The 20,000-nt window shown below is 45.9% G+C and overlaps 3 protein-coding genes across 3 annotated transcripts in view; 1 reads left to right on the top strand and 2 right to left on the bottom strand.

Moving 5' to 3' along the window:
- Nucleotides 1-4,957, top strand: part of LOC121328772 (inositol hexakisphosphate kinase 2-like) — an 8,530-nt gene extending 3,573 nt beyond the window's left edge. The window contains exons 3-8 of the mRNA XM_041273824.1: nucleotides 1-163; nucleotides 1,380-1,554; nucleotides 2,065-2,225; nucleotides 2,338-2,513; nucleotides 2,920-3,156; nucleotides 3,656-4,957. The exon at nucleotides 1-163 is cut by the window's left edge and continues 74 nt beyond it. Coding sequence (XP_041129758.1) covers nucleotides 1-163; nucleotides 1,380-1,554; nucleotides 2,065-2,225; nucleotides 2,338-2,513; nucleotides 2,920-3,156; nucleotides 3,656-4,030 — 1,287 coding nt within the window. The 3' untranslated portion in view covers nucleotides 4,031-4,957. The remainder of the gene's footprint in view (nucleotides 164-1,379; nucleotides 1,555-2,064; nucleotides 2,226-2,337; nucleotides 2,514-2,919; nucleotides 3,157-3,655) is intronic.
- A 98-nt stretch (nucleotides 4,958-5,055) lies between these two features.
- LOC121328773 (selenide, water dikinase 1-like) lies at nucleotides 5,056-14,472 on the bottom strand. The gene is made up of 8 exons (XM_041273826.1): nucleotides 13,950-14,472; nucleotides 12,530-12,633; nucleotides 10,381-10,488; nucleotides 10,044-10,198; nucleotides 9,768-9,858; nucleotides 8,860-8,959; nucleotides 8,356-8,568; nucleotides 5,056-8,182 (listed from the first exon to the last, which is right to left on the bottom strand). The coding sequence occupies exons 2-8, from the start codon at nucleotides 12,623-12,625 to the stop codon at nucleotides 7,959-7,961; spliced, it is 987 nt and encodes a 328-aa protein (XP_041129760.1). The 5' UTR covers nucleotides 12,626-12,633; nucleotides 13,950-14,472; the 3' UTR covers nucleotides 5,056-7,958.
- A 1,314-nt stretch (nucleotides 14,473-15,786) lies between these two features.
- The window catches only part of ssr4 (signal sequence receptor, delta), a 5,600-nt gene continuing 1,386 nt past the window's right edge, over nucleotides 15,787-20,000 (bottom strand). Inside the window, exons 3-6 of the mRNA XM_041273843.1 lie at nucleotides 19,942-20,000; nucleotides 19,754-19,843; nucleotides 16,598-16,663; nucleotides 15,787-16,424 (exon numbers count right to left, since the gene is read on the bottom strand). The exon at nucleotides 19,942-20,000 is cut by the window's right edge and continues 16 nt beyond it. Of these exons, the coding sequence (XP_041129777.1) occupies nucleotides 16,320-16,424; nucleotides 16,598-16,663; nucleotides 19,754-19,843; nucleotides 19,942-20,000 (320 nt within the window). The 3' untranslated portion in view covers nucleotides 15,787-16,319. The remainder of the gene's footprint in view (nucleotides 16,425-16,597; nucleotides 16,664-19,753; nucleotides 19,844-19,941) is intronic.

Consider the following 20,000-nt stretch of genomic DNA (forward strand, 5'->3'; position numbering starts at 1 on the left):
CCGAGGGGCGTGGCTCTGGAGCCGTTTGTGCACCAGGTGGGCGGGCACAGCTGCATCCTGCGCTTCGACTCAGGGACCGTGTGCAAAGTGCTGATCCGCCGTGAACACGACGTGTACCGCAGACTGCCGGCCGAGCTGAGACCATTCACACCACAGTACCGAGGTGAGACCGTTCACACCGCAGCACCGAGACCGTTCACACCGCAGCACCGAGACCGTTCACACTGCAACACCGCGACCGTTCATACTGCAACACCGAGACCATTCACACCGCAACACCGAGACCGTTCACACCGCAACACCGCGACCATTCAAACTGCAGCACCGAGACCGTTCACACTGCAGCACCGAGACCATTCACACCGCAGCACCGAGACCGTTCACACTGAGACCGTTCATACTGCACCGAGACCGTTCACACTGCAGCACCGAGACCGTTCACACCGCAGCACCGAGACCGTTCACACTGCAGCACCGAGACCGTTCACACTGCAACACCGAGACCATTCACACTGCAACACCGAGACCGTTCACACCGCAGCACCGAGACCGTTCACACCGCAGCACCGACCGTTCACACCGCACACCGTTCACACCGCAGCACCGAGACCGTTCACACCGCAACACCGAGACCATTCACACCGCAACACCGAGACCGTTCACACCGCAACACCGAGACCATTCACACCGCAACACCGAGACCGTTCACACCGCAGCACCGCGACCATTCACACTGCAACACCGAGACCGTTCACACTGCAACACCGAGACCGTTCACACCGCAGCACCGAGACCGTTCACACCGCAGCACCGAGACCATTCACACTGCAACACCGAGACCATTCACACCGCAACACCGAGACCGTTCACACTGCAACACCGAGACCGTTCACACCGCAACACCGAGACCGTTCACACTGCAACACCGAGACCATTCAAACTGCAGCACCGAGACCATTCAAACTGCAACACCGAGAACATTCACACTGCAGCACCGAGACCATTCAAACTGCAACACTGAGAACATTCACACTGCAGCACCAAGCTGAGGCAGCAGGGGGAGCTGCAGGGTTGCTATCGGTATGCTGCTGTACCAGGGGGAGCCTAACCCTAGCCTTCAATGCAATGAGACACAGAGACACACTGAGACACAAAGACACATTGAGACACAGACACACTGGGACACAGAGATACAGATACACTGAGATAGACGTACACACACTAAGACACACTGAGACAGGCATACACACACTGAGACACAGACACACACTGAGACGCACTGAGACAGGCATACACCCGCTGAGACGCACACATACTGGGGCAATAAGACACACACTGACTTAAATAATTCAAAGTGTTTTCTGCCCCCCACCCTACAGGTGTGGTCTTGGTCAGAGTGGAACAGTCCAAGACAGGTTCAATCCTACTGATTGCCCACCCGGCTGGAACGAGCCATGCCTCTGTGGCGAGGGTGTGCTGCTCCAAGAGGAACAGAGGCGCTTCCTTGGGGAGAGAGGGGGAGAGGGTCGGAGATAGTGTAGGGAGCCCCAAAACGTGAGTATTGGTGCCACCCCCACGCTGCATCAAGTCTTAACGTCTGGGAATACAGTGTGTGCATGCCTCAGCCTATCTCAATGTGTCTCAGTGTGTGCCTGTGTGTATCTCAGTGTATCTCAGTGTGTGTCCCTGTGTATCTCAGAGTGTATCTGTGTGTGTCTCTGTATATCTCAGTGTGTGTCTCAGTGTGTATCTCAATGTGTATCTCAGTTGTCTCAGTGTGTGTCTCAGTTGTCTTGGTGTGTGCCTGTGTGTCTGTCAGTATGTGTCTCTCAGTGTGAATCTCAGTTGTCTCAGAGTGTCTCTCAGTGTGTCTCTCTGTGTGTCTCAGTGTGTGTATCTCAGTGTGTATCTCAGTGTGTGTCTCAGTGTCTCTCAGTGTGTCTCAGTGTATCTCAGTGTGTGTCTCAGTGTCTCTCAGTGTGTGTATCTCAGTGTGTATCTCAGTGTGTGTCTCAGTGTGTGTCTCTCAGTATATCCTTTACTCTTCCATGCTTGACTCTGCAGTCGTGACGAGACTCTGGAAGCCCTAAAGCAGCCTTACATGCTGCGGTTGCCTCTCTCGGGCTGCCCACCTCGAACCCAGGACCTGCTGGCACAGCTCAACCCCTGGGCAAGGAGGCTGTACCAGTACAGAGTGGAGCGACTGAGAGAGGAGGGGGAGAGAGGTGAGAGAGAGGGGGGGGTTTATCACTCAATGCACAGAAACGGTGTCTCTGTCAGTTTCTCTTGTCTCTCTCTCTCTCCACATCTCTCTCCTGTCCTCTCATCCACTCTTAGAGTTTCTCCTCCTGGAGGACCTGACTCAGGGGTTCCGACTTCCCTGCGTTCTGGATGTGAAGCTGGGGTGCCGGCAGCATGGCGAGGGAGCGAGTCTGGAGAAGCAGAGGAGCCAGAGCAAGAAGTGCGAGCAGAGCACCTCAGCAGAGCTGGGGATGAGAGTGTGCGGCATGCAGGTGACAGGGTCTGAGAGAGACACAGAGAGACACACTGAGAAAGAGACACACAGACACTGAGATACACAGAGAGATACACACACTGGGATACACAGACACACTGAGATGCACACACTGAGCTACACAGACACAATGAGAGATACACACTGAGATACACAGAGACACACTGAGCTGCATTGAGATACAGAGAGAGATACACACACTGAGATACACAGAGAGACACACACACACAGTGAGATACAGAGAGTATCACACTGGGACAGACAGAGAGAGGCACTGAGATACAGTAATGAGACACACAGAGACAGACAGAGATACTATGATGAGACACACAGTGAGACAGAGAGAGAGAAGCCCTGCACACACACACACACTGACTCCCCCCTCCCCCTCTTTCTCCTCTCAGGTGTTTCAGCTGGACTCTGATCAGATGATTTTCCTCAATAAGTACCTGGGGCGGAGCCTGTCTGTGGAGGGCTGTCAGGAGGTCCTGGGGCAGTTCTTCCACAGCGGGGCGCGGCTGAGGCGCGGGGTCATCGCAGGGGTCCTGACGAGGCTTGGGGAGCTGAGGGAGATCGTGGAGAGGCAGGAGGGGTATCGCTTCTACTCCAGCTCCCTGCTTATCCTCTACGAGGGGGCAGAGGTAAGGCCCAGGCAGTCAAAACTGTTGCTTAATTTATCGACTTTGATTTTTTTGCCTTGTTAGTAAAGGAAATTGAAATCACGAGCCTGTGTCAGTGTTTTCTGCTTGACTTAGGTTTTTAAGTTTTTCCTTGTCCACTCTCCTCTCCTCTCCTCTCCTGCTCTCTCTCCAGCCCTGCTCGGTGGACAGTGTCAGGTTCGATGTGCGTCTCATAGACTTCACTCACACTTCCTTTCCTCTCCTGCTCTCTCTACAGCCCTGCTCGGTGGACAGTGTCAGGTTCGATTTGCGTCTCATAGACTTCACTCACACTTCCTCTCCTCTCCTCTCTCTCCAGCCCTGCTCGGTGGACAGTGTCAGGTTCGATGTGCGTCTCATAGACTTCACTCACACTTCCTTTCCTCTCCTCTCTCTCCAGCCCTGCTCGGTGGACAGTGTCAGGTTCGATGTGCATCTCATAGACTTCATTCACACTTACTTTCCTCTCCTCTCTATCCAGCCCTGCTCGGTGGACAGCGTCAGGTTCGATGTGCGTCTCATAGACTTCGCTCACACTTCCTCTCCTCTCCTCTCTATCCAGCCCTGCTCGGTGGACAGCGTCAGGTTCGATGTGCGTCTCATAGACTTCGCTCACACTTCCTCTCCTCTCCTCTCTATCCAGCCCTGCTCGGTGGACAGCGTCAGGTTCGATGTGCGTCTCATAGACTTCGCTCACACCTCCTCTCCTCTCTTCTCGTCTCACGACGGCGTGAGTCACGGAGGTTCGGACGCAGGGTTACTGCTCGGTCTGCGGAGCCTGCAAGGCATGCTGGGAGAGATTCTGAGGCAGGACCGGGAGGGAAGAGAAGGGCTGCAGAGACCCATGCCGTTATAGCAACCGTATCCCCCCCCTGCAACGATTCAACACCCCTCATTTTCCACACTCCCCATGTCTCAAATATTGAAAACGACTGTTTCAGAAACCAATATCAGTGCTTCAACCACTGGATCTGAATACCACAAGACACAAGGAGTTTAGCCTTAAAGCTGCGATACAAACACACTGACATGCCCGCTCTTAAACTGATACCTCAGATTCCTGCTGGCTTGTGTTGTTCATTTAATAAAATCTAAACAATACTGTAACCTTCTTGCAATGCAGATTGGAGTCAGGAACAGATGTTAACACTGTGTGCTGAGTCTCCCCTCTGAGCACAATGGGTGTTTCATTCTCTCGTCTCATTGTGTGACAGACCCTCCCTCCTCCCTGTGCCTCATTTTATATCAGCTAATTTGTGGCGAGTCTGTGTCTCTTATGTTTGTGTCTGATTGTGTTGAGTGTTTCATTCTCTCGTCTCTGTGTGATAGACCCTCCCTCCTCCCTGTGCCTCAGTTTTACATCCGCTAATCTGTGGTTAGTCTGTGTCTCATGTTTCTACGTGTTGGGTGCCTCCCCCGATCGTGGTGAGATTCATTCTCCCAGTTTGCTGTGTCCATCGTACAGAGTGCAAGAGAATGACTCTCAACATGATGAGACATCTGACACGTAGAAACATATTAGAAGCAATTCAATCTGCATAAAAAACTAAAAGGCATATATTAATCTGTTTCTGTAGAGCCTGTGGTAGTTTAAACGTTTCAGTGTGAGATCTACTCTTGCAGTGATAATAGAAGTGTAGCTGTGCTGCTACTTGGTCAAATAATTGACTCTACTTTTACCTGAAGAAGAGACCTTTAAGGTCATGAAAGCTTGGGATTAATTACTGTTTCGTTGGTCCGATTCTCTTTGCCTATCATTAACTTCAGCACTCCTCTGTGCGTTCGTATGCTGGGGATGCCATCACCACACAGGAGAACATTATGTACACGAACTGTCACATCGGTATTTATCAATATATAATAAAATCACAACACACATGGTTTATTTAAAAGACACTAATAATTTGTTTTTATTCTGAACATGGTTTTTGGTGGTTACAAGCAATGGGAGGCTTCTGATTGGCTCAGCTCAGCCAGCACCCCACCCCCTGGGGTCGTTTCAGCCCCACCCACCCCTGGCGTCAGGGTTTTGAGGGAGGAGCGTCATTGGCAGCGGTGAGAGCACTGGACAGGCGGATTAGCCAATCAGAAGCCTCGGTTTCACAGATTCCTTGTGGTTTTGGGACAAGCTGCTCAATTCTTGTCCAAAAACCAGCAAAGGTTTAAAAAAAAAGTTTATGAAAGCAGTTTTTTTTTTTTTTTTTTTTTTTTAAATATAAATTAGATTTCATTTTTAAATCACAAAGGAAAATAAAGCTCATTTAGGAAAATGTATAATCTCTTCACCTTAACTAAAATCGATCATTCAGCAGCACAACGATAACAGCAAAAAAGATCTGTAAAGAATAGGGATGGATTGGGTTGTTACAAAGTACGTACCACAATGATTTGCTCCCAATTTGCAATGGCATAACGGACAGGACTCCTTTAACACTGGAAATCCGAATAGCAGCGACTTCTCAGAGTGCAGATCCAACGCTCAGAAAGCGCTTGAAAACGAACATTTCAAACAAAACAAAGTCGTGCCTCTAAAGCAGGGGTGTCCAATCCTGGTCCTGGAGGACCAGTGTCCTCCTGGCTTTTGTTCCAACTGTCCCCTATTTAGTTAATTGGACCAGTCAAGCACTTCTTAGAAGCTTAATTGGTTCAATTAAGCAATTTGATGTACAGTTGGAACAAAAACCAGGACACCGGCCCCCCAGGACCAGGACTGAGCACCCCTGCTCTAAAGAGTACATTTGTACAATAGAATTTTGGACACCGGTTAAAATAAACCCTGAAAAAAATTTGTGACCCTTACTTCAAAAGCTTACATTACCCAATTATTATTATTAAATTTGGAAATGATCTGTCAGACACAGTTAACAAAAATAAATCAAATCAAAGACTCTCCACTAACTAGTGAAGAAGAATGAATCTTGGCATGATTTTATTTGCTGATGCAGTAACCCTGTTCAATTGATTTGTTTAGTTTCACAGCTAATAAAAAAGTAACACAGACAGGTGGTGAACTGGTGACCAGTAAGAGAAAGAAACTGGGAAACATAGGTACAGACTGGTTTCTGAAGATACACAATAACACAGAACAGCCTTTAAAACTAAGCAGTGTGACCACTATAAACCAGTATAAAACGTTATACACCAATGCTTTGATTCTATCTGGAAATATGAACCACAGAAAACCAGGGCTAGAAAAAAATAATAATAATAATAATTCTGAAAACAAAAAGTACAGTAAAACTTCTCTTCGAGCTAATTTTGACAGGAGGTGTTTGGATAAATCGAATTATAACTGACTTTTTTTTTTTTTTTTTTTAATACACGACTTTCCCTCAACGCCTTCGTCTATTCTATGGCGGTCTCACCAGTCCATTTTTACAACAGTAACAGCCGCCATCTTGGCTCGTCAGTTTCCACACTTTCTCACTCTATAGCCGGCTACCCGGGATCCAAAATGGGGGCCGTATTCTGAAGCTTAAAGGCATTAAGTCAAGGCAACTTCAGGTTTAGACACAGATTACAGATTCAATAAGACAGACAGTTTCAAACGCCCTTAAACTCTCCCCCCCCCCCCACCTTCCACCTCAAACGAGCCAAATATCAACCTGCTCCCAAACTCTTCACAATCAAAACACAGGCCATTATTGGAAATATGTAACTGTACAGGTCCAATAATAGTAAGGGATGGAGACGGTGCACACCCTGGGGGGACCAGCGAGGCACACTTCTTGTTAAGGGTAGGTAGGTAGTTATGAACAGTGTAGGGTCAGGGGTACATGTTAAGGCACTGACAATATATTTTACATGCACACAGCTCTGTCTCAATCTCCAACTTCTTTCACTAAATTCAATCTAATAAAATTCAAGTCAACTCAAAAGACTTTGATTCACATTCAGAAAGACGCTGCAGTCTACAGGCAATGTGATGGGAGACACAGCCCAGAGAGAGGAGTCCGTTCAGCTCCTCGGAGCTCGTCCGGTTCCGTTCAGCTCCTCGGAGCTCGTCCGGTTCAGAGCAGCTGATAGATCTCAGAACTTTGTCAAGTCGGGTCTGAAAAGGACCCCAGTGATTCAGCGTCGACAGCGTGGCTCGGCAACCCTTGGCAACCCCTTCTGTTCCATCGGCACTCTCTCTCTCTGTGTCAAATAGAAACACTACAAGAAACTTCATCAATTCAATGGTAAGCGTTTCCACTGGAAGTCTCTCAGTGTCTTCAACAGAAACACTACAAGAAACTTCAGAAATTTAATGGCAAACTTTTCCCGACAATGAGAGAGACTCCTAGTGTAAATGTTAAGCTATTGAATGGATTATGTTTCTTTCAATGCGTTTCTAAAGCAGCAATGTGGGTTAGTGTTTGATAGTTAGAGCTTCTGTTTAAATTCTGCGTGTCGCAGCGGAGGGTGTCGCTCCTCTCCCCTCATCTTCCCTCCCACAGAGAAAGAGGAAGAATTTTTGGTCTGTTGCTCTCAACCCTAAAGGCTGAACAGGGTGGAAAAAAGAGGGGCTGAAAAACTGATCAAGAAATTATACACGTCATCGAAAAAGAAAGACAGACAGAAGAGGGCAGTCCGAAGGAGAGTACAGTCTGCATTCTCACTGCAAGGCAGCCGACAAAACTGGAGTCTGGGTTGTGTATCAGTCTGTGTGTGTGTGTGTGTGTGCGTCTTTCCCCCTCCTCTCCCTGCCAGTGTCTCAGGGCTGTGTGTGTGTCTCACGGCTGGACGTGTGTCTCTCTCCCTCTCCCAGTGTCTCAGTGCTCTGTGTGCGCGCGTGTGTGTTTCTATGCCATTGTCTCGGGGCTGGGGGTGCTCTCCTGCCCCCCTACCCCAGCCCCCCGGGGGGTCACCTCGATGATTCGGGGCTTGTCGATGATGCGCGCACTGCGGTTCCCCTTCTCCACGATACCGATGATCCAGGCCTGGTGACCCTCACCGTACTTCGGAGACTTGATCTCTGCACAAAACCGAGCCGCCTGCTCTCGGGGCAGGCAGACCAGCAGGCCCCCTGAGAGAGACAGACAGAGAAAGAGAGCGAAAGAGTGAGAGACAGCGAGATAGACATTACATTACTGAGAGTCCTAACTATGGTAGTGTCTCGGTGCGTCTCAATGTGTGTATGGCAGTGTGTGTGTGGTATTGTCTCAGGCGTGTCTCTGTGTAACAGTGTCTCTCTCTCACCCGATGTCTCAGCCGAGCTCCCCTGCACTAATCCAAACATGTTCCCGCAGGCCTTGCTGATGGCAGCCATCTTTGCAATGATGGGCAGGTTGTGGATGACGAAGGCCACATCGCAACGCTGCTGCTGCGCCAGGTTCTGGGCGTGGCCCAGGATTCCGAACCCTGTGATGTCAGTGGCAGCGTGGGCATTGAAGGTGTGCATCAGAGCAGCAGCTGAGAGAGAGAGAAACAATCCGTGTGAAGCAATACTAAATATGAAACATTAGTCTATACTGCACAATGACTCAGGGATGAAATTAAGACTCTTATTTCTTAGTAGTTTCACCCATCCAGATTTTTTTTTTCCTGAGCTTGATAAGCCAATGTGTGTAGGTAACAAGCCCAGGCTTGTCTTATTAAAAAGCTCAAACCCGTGCAACGGGAGTCTTCTTTGCATCCCTGCTTACTGCTGTGTAAACAGTACGAATAACACTCCCAGCTCATCTCACACCTCTCCTCTCTCACCTGTCCTGTTCAGCATCGCCATGTTGTACATCGCCTCTTGGTAAGCCAGCTTCACATCTTCCTTCGAAACCACCAGCTTGATCTTGTTCCACTTCTCCGGCTGACAGAGAAACAGACAGACAGAGTCAGACAGACAGGCAGGCAGACAGTAGTTTGCTGTTGTGGCCAAAAGGTTTCCATTACCCTCGAGAATTAACTAATTTTGCTTCATAAAGTCAAATGAAAGCTGCTGAATAATGTTCCCTTTTTAACATATTGAATTATACAGTGGTTTGTAGTTTTCTATATACTGAAATTTAAAAATGTGACATTTCAAAATCTAACATGAACTGCTACTGTACTGCTATCATGGCTTCTGACAAACACTTGTAGTTTGACTACATGATGTTAAATAAAATTATGTTCTATAAATCTCAATTATGTTCACATAGTTTTTTTATTAATTAATGTCTCAAGCCTAAAATTCTAGGTGACAGAAAAATAATTTGGGCCATTATAGGAGGCTGTGTGGTCCAGTAGTTAAAGAAACAGGTTTGTAACCAGGATGTTCAAATCCCAGCTTAGCCCCTGACTCGCTGTGTGTGACCCTGAGCAAGTCACTGAACCTCCTTGTGCTGCGTCTTTGGGGTGAGACGTTGTTGTGAGTGACTCTGCAGCTGATGCATAGTTCACACACCCTAGTCTCGTATCTTGTAAAGCGCTTTGTGAGGGTGGTCCCCTATGAAAGGTGCTATATAAAAAAAAAATAAAAAAAAAAAAGATTATTTATAGCTGTAGTTTAAAATAATAATAATAATAATAATAATAATAATAACAACAACAATACTTCACTCAAACTACTCTAAAGGTTGCTAAAATTACTTATTTTTCCCCTCTGATCAGTGGGAGAAGGGACAGAGTCTGCTTACAATGTCCATCCACTGGTGAGCGTTGACAGCAACCTGAGTCCCGAGAGGCTTTGTGAGGACCAGCACATCACCAGGGACTGCACTGTCCGGCCTGGGAGAGAGGAGAGAGCAGAGTTACTGAAACTAGAAGAGCGAGTCAAGCAGACCAGCGTTTGGGCTCTAGTGCCTTCATCAGCGTTACTGAAACTAGAAGAGACTGACTCAAGCAGACCAGCGTTTGGGCTCTAGTGCCTTCATCAGTGTTATTATTAGTGTTGATCTGGTTGACCGACTCACATGATGAACTCGCTGGCCTGGCACACCACAGTGGCGACCCCCCCGATGATGATCCAGGGGTTCAGGACAGTCTGCCCCCCCGTCACCGAGGTGCCCCCCTCCTCCGCAGCGTCCCGAAAACCACGCATCATCAGCGGCATCACCTTCTCACGCTCCTGGGGGAGGGGGGGTGTAATAGAGGGGGTGTCAGTTAGAAGCTTGAGAACATAAACCGATTTATAATGAAAGTTCAGAACGTTTCAGACAGTAAGTCGTTCAGCTGGATTCAGTGCAAATATATCTGTCTATCTGTGTCCATATGTATCTGTCTCAGTGTTTGTGTGTGTGTATGTCTCACCTTGTCGCTCATTCTCTGGCTGACACTCAGCAGCATCAGCATGTTGTCGCACTCTGTGATGCCCATGGCGTACAGGTCACTCAGCACGTTGGCACAGGCGATGCGCCCCTATTAAACACACACACACAGTGAGTGAAATAAAGCACACAATTACAAACCGCACTGCAGCGTGACTACCTACATCAACAAAGAGGAGTTGCTTCTGCGTTGAAATGGAAAAGGGAACACCTACAATTTAAAAGCCCACAGTTGTTTCACACAAGAACCCCAGTAAATGAAATCAACTTCACTACCAATGCGTTGCTCAGCTGCGATCTGGGCTGCAACGCAGGGTGCATTTTGACCTCTTAAATAATTCTGGTCGCTCTTCTTTCTACAACAACAATATCCTTTTTGTAGGGAGGTGACCAGATATGAACACAGTATTCCAGATGAGGTCTTACTAATGCAGTGTACAGTTTTAACATTACTTACCTTGATTTAAAAGAAGTGCAGCTGACTTAGGCAATAACAAAGCTTTCTTTAACAGTCACTGTTCCAGCAGGTCAGCAGTCACTACTAATAATAACAGCAGCAGCTTCCACTGGTCAAGTGACCCCAGAGATTGTACCTGCCTCTATGATAGTTTGCATTCAACTCTTTTTTGGTCGCCTGGGCATCTAACAAACAAACTGCCACAGCACTTCTCTTACACTGTCCTGCAGACTAAGTATTCAAGACATATCTTGCAGCCGCTATAGGTACCCCGCCAGTGCTTCGGATACTATACCCTGCTCCATACACGGCAGCGGCGCCATATATAGTTGCTATGTAGAACGGTCTGGTAGCAGATTTTAATACAACTTTTAGTAATACGCATTACATAAACCAAAAGATCGAATTTTGGAGTGAAATTTAATTTAAATCAACTCTCAAGACCCAGCTGTTCTCTCTTGCTCTCCATGCTCTTTAAGCCTGATATCTGCTCTTAGCTGCTGTGTTGCTGCTACTATTTCATATATTATGTTACAATCATGTATTAGGCACTTTCCACTGTATTTAACCCTTTGCGACCTGTGTCAGACCAGGTCCGACGTTACAATTTTCCCTTTCCAGTGCAATGTCGGACCCCCTGTCTCTAGTCAGTTTTTCTCCAGAAAAAGACTATCAAATCTTCCAATGGCCAAGTGAGACCGATATGAGCCATTTGAGGGGAAAACCCCCCCCCCCAAAAATCAAAGGGTTTATCTCGTAGCCCCTGCACCACAGAGATAACACAAACATAACAAAGGAGATAGCTGCTTCTGCATCCAGTGCTCAAAGAATATCACAGACATCTTCAGAGCTTTTTGTGTTATAGTAATAAAATAATGACTCGGATCGCATCATTGAGGAGTTTGGTGATAAAACAAGTGATCAGGAGAGGATTTATCAGTATGCACGTCTATAAAGAGGCATGTGAAATATACAGTGAACAAGGGGTGGTGCTTGGCTGGAGATGCAGTACTGAGTGTCCTTTTGATATGCAGGGCCTTTTAAACCTGTTTTACTCTGAAAAAAATATTTTAAAACAGTGCGTGTGAAAATAAATTGGACCCGTCGCGCCTGACAAGCGCTGAATAAATGGACCGCTAAGGGTTCAAAACTATTAAGTTGAGTTGCAATTAGTATTTTTTTTTTTTTTTTTTATGGACAGTCCCTCTGAGTTTGTGCCTAAACTAAGGACTGGTGCAATAATCATCCATTATCAATAGCCGTTTAATCCTTCACAGGGTTGCGGCGAGCTGGAGCCTAACCTGGCAGACACAAGGATGCAAGCCAGTCCATTGCAGGGCACCACCCAGGGCAATTTAGAATGACCAATCAACCTGAACACCATTTCTCTGGACTGTAGGAGGAAACCGGAGTACCTGGAGAAAACCCACGCAGACAGGGGGAGAACATGCAAACTCCACAGACAGACCCCTAGACTAGAATCGAACCTGGGACCCTGGAGCTGTGAGGCAGCAGTGCCAACCACTGCGCCACCGTGCTGCATTCAATTAGAAAAAGTTGAAGGTTCTTTTTTTCTATATAAACACCTTTTTAGAATCAACACCCACACAGCTAACCCTGCCTCAACTTGCATAATATCAGCCTCCGCTCCCAGTGGCCCGTACTCCTCCCTCACCATCATGTAGGGGTCCTCCACCAGGGGGTAGAAGAAGTCTGTGGTCTGAATCAGAGACAGGCCGCCGTGCCGTAAGGGGATCACACAGGAATCCATCCCAATCCCTGAGAGAGAGAGAGAGGAGCCACTATGACAATTCCTCATCAACAATTCATCACCAGCAGTTCATCAGGGAGGGTACATTATCATATCGCAGCTGTTTAAAACGCTACAGGTGACAATGACCGGTGCACCGCTTGTAGGTAGTTCGAAATTTTGGCCCTTCTAGTGTTGAAATAAAAATTTGAAAAGCAAACTTGTTATTTTTGTTTCTGTTGCTTGTTTGTTTGTTAGTTAGTGGGGTGGTCACGAACTAGTTATTACATTATGGGTTTTATTTATGTAATTTGTAAGTGAATAAGTACTGGATCTGTTTGTTTCTGATTTATTATAGCTCTATTTGTTTTTAGCACAGCTTTTGTGATATATTGTGGCCTTAACCGTGAGTTACTGTCCCTGATGAACTGTCGCTGGTGCTGAATTGTTGGTGATGGTCAGTGCGTGTCAGATTGAGGGGATACTCCTCCAGCCTGCCTCTCATATTTCACTGTAGCCTTGAGGTCTTGCAACCAAGCGATTAACACGCTTGATTACAATCACTTGACTCCCTGCATTGCAAACCAGCACGGTCGACTTCTAAACAAGGCCACGTGGCTGCATATCAGAGTCCGGCTGCCGTGCAAAGTGACCGAATTTAAATTCTCTTCGCAATCAAGATCACTGAGCATTTAAAACTACAGCACCGCACAGATTTTAAACAAGATACTGATGCGATAATGATGAACGACAAGCCTAGTCTTATCAGTATTACAACACACAACTTGCATTCACAATCAATTTGTCGACGGTTTAATGAAAATTACATTTCAACACAGCTTGTTAAATTTTAACCCAGATTTATTTATTTATTTATTTTAAATGCAATCATTGCTAAATCTTACATTTTCTGGCGTATATAACACACGTGTTTTAATAAGTGTTTAACAAAACATGTATTAAATAAAAAATAAATAAAAAAACACACCTCGCATTTTACGTGTTATTTTCTAACAAGCTGACAATGTTTCAAGGCAAAAAAGGGGTTAATTTAACTTTAAAACGACGATTAGTCGTAATTACAACTAAAAGCGATATCGAAATACATGAGTCTATTTATTTAAATCTGTGCATCAACAATAAGCTTTTCAATTTAATAATACATTTAGTTAAAATTAACGTCACCATTGTTTCACCTTTGTGCCCAACCTATCTTCCTCAACGCGGGTTACTTTAAATAGCGGGTGTTTAGTTATTATATTTTGTGAAAACGATGGAGTTGCTACTACTGCAGATATCACAGTAGTGTGCATTTATTTTTTGTTTAGTTTCTCTCAAGTCTTACCGAGCTTGTTGGTGGGTTGTTGTTGCGAGACACCGAGATGATATTGCCCGTCCTGGCCGGGCTGCTGCCCCGCCGCACCTTGCAACTCGGCGGCCGAGGGATCCGCTTCCAGTACCCGCAGGAGTTTGAGCAGGGTCTCCTGCGGGACCTTGCACCCTCATCCCTTGAGGTCGGAGAAGGAGGTGAGCCTGAAGCCGCTGTCCAGTCCGTGTTGTTCGGGCTCAAAAGGACGGTGCCCGCCGGAGCCCGAAGGCGAGTCTACCGGCGGAGGAGCCGTCTGATGTGCGGGAGACGAGGCGGACATTTTCTCTGGGTTTAAAGGTAACCACTGGAAATCAATAAATCACGTAATGTTGTATGTTTTGTATATTTGTTTACTTAACTGTCGTCATTTACCAGAAGAAAGTATATTCACTGCGTGGAAAGAGAGCCGCGCACAACCAGCTCCCTCTCGACCGTTTAGAAACCAACACGAAAAGAACTTCGGAGGAAATTAAAAAATAATTCAAATCTGACACGAGCCTGAGACCGCGCGAACGCGCGACAGTTCGGAAGATTCTAAATCACAGCGGGTGAGCGGCGTTGTTAAACAAAACAAACAAACAAACGAAAAAAAACTTACAATGGATTTTGTTTAGATTGATATTATGTATTTTTAAAAAAATATTTACAACACAAGTATTTCATTCAAATTAGTTGTTTTTAAAATACATATAATAAGTCGTGTTTTACCGTCTTTTAAGTGACATTGATACACACCGAACACCCCTTCTTTAAAATATAGCTCGGTCGGCGCGTGACTATCGAGCCACAAAAAATAGGAGCGTACCTGACCAAAAAAATAAAAAAAGAATAATAATTTCTAAATTATGTAAAATGTCGTTACTTTAGCGACACCCAACCTGTCTTAAATTAGAAAATAAATGAAACACATTCATACAAACTATTGGATATATGTTTAGTTTCAATATTCATTTTTAAAGCAATAAACCCTAAAATAGCCACCCCCATCTCCGTTTAATGGAACCGTCCCCGTGGTTCAGCAGACGCTTTTATCCACAGCGACTCAGAGACTAGGGGGGGTGAACTCTGCATCATCAACTGCTGCTGCTGCTGCAGAGTCGCTTCCAATAGGACCTCGTTTTGTCTCATCCGAAGGACGGAGCACAAAGAGGTGAAGTGACTTGCTCAGGGACACACACAGTGACTGAGCTGGGATTTGAACCTCCTGCTATCAAGGCCCATTCTTTAACCCGTTGGATCCACCAAGCCTTATAAAAACAAAAAAAGCACAGAGAGGTCTGGTAAAGCATAGGGAAGCATTGTAAAGCACAGAGGTCTGGTAAAGCATAGGGAAGCATTGTAAAGCACAGAGAGGTCTGGTCAAGCATAGGGAAGCATTGCAAAGCACAGAGAGGTCTGGTAAAGCATAGGGAAGCATTGTAAAGCACAGAGAGGTCTGGTCAAGCATAGGGAAGCATTGCAAAGCACAGAGAGGTCTGGTAAAGCATAGGGAAGCATTGTAAAGCACAGAGAGGTCTGGTAAAGCATAGGGAAGCATTGTAAAGCACAGAGAGGTCTGGTAAAGCATAGGGAAGCATTGTAAAGCACAGAGAGGTCTGGTAAAGCATAGGGAAGCATTGCAAAGCACAGAGAGGTCTGGTAAAGCATAGGGAAGCATTGTAAAGCACAGAGAGGTCTGGTAAAGCATAGGGAAGCATTGTAAAGCACAGAGAGGTCTGGTAAAGCACACAAAAAAAAAAAAAAAAAAAAAAAAAAAAAAAAAAAAAAAAACCTCTGGTAAGCTGGTTTGTAATAGCAAACAAAACACACTGAGTTTCAGTACAAAATTATTTTATTCCCTCAACAGTACAGCATTCAGATTGAACCTTCTTCAAATCAGGGGTAAAAAAAACCCTCAAAAAACCACTGCTTCCATTCTGCACTTGTAACCCTAACCCTCCCAAATTCCCAACTGGCCTCAGCCTCCACCCCTGTCCTGGGTCAGTCCATCTGGGTGCAGTAGCCTCTCAGCCCCTCCCCTCAGTCAGTCTGGGTGCAGTACCCTCTCAGCCCCTCCCCTCAGTCAGTCTGGGTGCAGTACCCTCTCAGCCCTCCCCTCAGTCAGTCTGGGTGCAGTACCCTCTCAGCCCCTCCCCTCAGTCAGTCTGGGTGCAGTACCCTCTCAGCCCCTCCCCTCAGTCAGTCTGGGTGCAGTACCCTCTCAGCCCCTCCCCTCAGTCAGTCTGGGTGCAGTACCCTCTCAGCCCCTCCCCTCAGTCAGTCTGGGTGCAGTACCCTCTCAGCCCTCCCCTCAGTCAGTCTGGGTGCAGTATCCCTCTCAGCCCCTCCCCTCCCCTCTCTCTCTCTCTATGCCTGGATGGAGTTCTTTGCGCTGAAGGCCAGGTAATAGACAAGAGCTCCGATAGCAGCAGCCAGAACCTCAGTGGAGACCCAGGGCCCGTTCCAAGCACCCTGAAAACAACCAATACAGAGCCATCAATAACCAACACACACAGCCATCAATAATCAATAACCAACACACACAGCCAAACCCCCCCCCCCCCCCCCCCCATATTCCTATGGCAGCCCCTCTCGCTCGCTCTCTCTCCTGTATATTCCAATGGGCGCCCCTCTCACACACTCACCCTGTGATCCACGTTGACAGAGAAAAGAGGCTTGATGGTAGAGACATCTTCATTGTTCCTCTGAGCCTGAGAGGGAAATGGAGAAAGGGAAGAGAGAGAAGGGGGGAGAGGAATGGAGAGAGTTAGTAAAGGATATTACACTTCACAATCTCACTGGAACCTAATTGCACCCTAGCCGATATATTCTCGTAGCATTGTTATTTGCAGTTAGTCAGTGTAAACTACACTAATACAAAGCTTGCATTGTATCCCTGTGATACCCTGCAACCCCTGCTCGAGTCACCTGGGATAAAAGAATCAGCTAAATTAATAATAATGTATAATGATATGCATGTGCTGTTGTATGATATAGATATTAGATATACACACACTAAGCATCAAAAGAAACATTATCACTTATATTTGGATAAAATTCACTAGCTGTGATCTGTCGTTCTCGGGCAGGTGTTGTGACTCTTGGTCTCCCGGTTGGTGGCCTGCCATTGACAGAGTGTGTCTGGTTATACCGTCTCGCCAGGTTTGAAATCGCTGGCTGTGAGCGCCCAAGACTGTGAGCCACAGCGCGCTGCCCCAGTCCAGCCTCCAGCATGCCGATCGCACGAAGGCGCTGCTCTCTTCGCAGACGTGTCATGTTTTGTTTTTTTTTTGTGTGTTTTTCTTCATTGTTTTTATTCAAGCTTGCAATTCAGCAGCTGAAATCACTCCGTATCCAGCGTCCAATCAACTGTCTCACTAATTAGGTGATTAAGAGCTTCAGTCACTGCAGCGTGTCGTGGGCAAGGATGAACGATCGAGTGATTACAAAGAAAAACATTTCATCAGTGTCCATCATTTATATACCTGATTTCTTTTCGAAAATAAAGTGTTAAGTTTCTTTTGATGCTTGATATATATTTTATCAATATATATATATATATATATATATATATATATATATATATATATATATATATATGTGTGAGAGAGAGAGATACAAATAAATAGAGAGAGTAATATACATATATACAGTGGCTTGCGAAAGTATTGACCCCCCCTTGGCATTTTTCCTATTTTGTTGCCTTACAACCTGGAATTAAAATTGATTTTTTGGGGGGTTTGTATCATTTGATTTACACAACATGCCTACCACTTTGAAGATGTAAAATATTTTTTATTGTGAAACAAACAAGAAATGAGACAAAAAAACAGAAAACTTGAGCGTGCATAAGTATTCACCCCCCCCCCCCCCACCCCACAGTCAATACTTTGTAGAGCCACCTTTTGCAGCAATTACAGCTGCAAGTCTCTTGGGGTATGTATCTATAAGCTTGGCACATCTAGCCACTGGGATTTTTGCCCATTCTTCAAGGCAAAACTGCTCCAGCTCCTTCAAGTTGGATGGGTTCCGCTGGTGTACAGCAATCTTTAAGTCATACCACAGATTCTCAATTGGATTGAGGTCTGGGCTTTGACTAGGCCATTCCAAGACATTTAAATGTTTCCCCTTAAACCACTCGAGTGTTGCTTTAGCAGTATGCTTAGGGTCATTGTCCTGCTGGAAGGTGAACCTCCGTCCCAGTCTCAAATCTCTGGAAGACTGAAACAGGTTTCCCTCAAGAATTTCCCTGTATTTAGCGCCATCCATCATTCCTTCAATTCTGACCAGTTTCCCAGTCCCTGCCGATGAAAAACATCCCCACAGCATGATGCTGCCACCACCATGCTTCACTGTGGGGATGGTGTTCTCGGGTGATGAGAGGTGTTGGGTTTGCGCCAGACATAGCGTTTTCCTTGATGGCCAAAAAGCTCAATTTTAGTCTCATCTGACCAGAGTACCTTCTTCCATATGTTTGGGGAGTCTCCCACATGCCTTTTGGCGAACACCAAACGTGTTTGCTTATTTTTTTCTTTAAGCAATGGCTTTTTTCTGGCCACTCTTCCGTAAAGCCCAGCTCTGTGGAGTGTACGGCTTAAAGTGGTCCTATGGACAGATACTCCAATCTCCGCTGTGGAGCTTTGCAGCTCCTTCAGGGTTATCTTTGGTCTGTTTGTTGCCTCTCTGATTAATGCCCTCCTTGCCCGGTCCGTGAGTTTTGGTGGGTGCCCTCTCTTGCCAGGTTTGTTGTGGTGCCATATTCTTTTTTTAATATATATTTTTAATGGTTTTTTAATAATGGCTTTAATGGTGCTCCGTGGGATGTTCAAAGTTTCGGATATTTTTTTATAACCCAACCCTGATCTGTACTTCTCCACAACTTTGTCCCTGACCTGTTTGGAGAGCTCCTTGGTCTTCATGGTGCCGCTTGCTTGGTGGTGCCCCTTGCTTAGTGGTGTTGCAGACTCTGGGGCCTTTCAGAACAGGTGTATATATACTGAGATCACGTGACAGATCATGTGACACTTAGATTGCACACAGGTGGACTTTATTTAACTAATTATGTGACTTCTGAAGGTAATTGGTTGCACCAGATCTTATTTAGAGGCTTAATAGCAAAGGGGGTGAATACATATGCACGCACCACTTTTCCGTTATTTATTTTTTAGAATTTTTTTAAACAAGTTATTTTTTTCATTTCACTTCACCAATTTGGACTATTTTGTGTATGTCCATTACATGAAATCCAAATAAAAATCCATTTTAATTCCAGGTTGTAAGGCAACAAAATAGGAAAAATGCCAAGGGGGGGGTCAATACTTTCACAAGCCACTGTATATATTATATATATATATATATATATATATATATATATATATATATATATATATATATATATTATATATATACACACACACAAGTATACATAGAGATCATATACACACTGTGAGTGTGTGTACGAGGAATGAGGTCCTTATGTCCACTAATGCCCAGTCATTGCATTGCAGTGCGACTCACACAGGACTAAGTAAACAGTACTACAAAGTCAGCTCCACTACCCAAATCCAGCAGATCAGTTTGATCAATTCCAGAACCTCACCGCTGATCTGAATTGCAATCCACAGCCGTCTTAAAAGACGAGCTTCAACTGAAAGCCGCTGTTTTACGTGTCAAAAAAATAACTAAAAAACCCAAAGCTTCAAATTAAAAGCATCTGAAGAAAACCGTGGCTATCATTATATATGGGTCGGAAATGTCCTTCGAAGTCTAAACTATAGCTGTTTCCCTGCCAGTCGCCTTACCTTGCGCAGAATGCTATACGACTCCTCGTCGAAAAACTTCACCTCGTAGGTGCCCGATCTAGCGTTCTTGTGCTCTATGCTCCAGGAGACCTGAAACAGAGAGGCGCATGGGATACTGGAGGACTGGAAACACACACGACTGTAGAGAGACCCCTGACCTGCCGCGGATTAAAGGTGACGAAACGCACCTGATAGCGGCCCACATCCTGGCCTCTGGTGACAGGATATTGCTTCCCGTTGACGTCAG

The sequence above is a fragment of the Polyodon spathula genome, chromosome 16, assembly GCF_017654505.1.
Source record: "Polyodon spathula isolate WHYD16114869_AA chromosome 16, ASM1765450v1, whole genome shotgun sequence".
In the NCBI taxonomy this organism is placed as follows: domain Eukaryota; kingdom Metazoa; phylum Chordata; class Actinopteri; order Acipenseriformes; family Polyodontidae; genus Polyodon; species Polyodon spathula.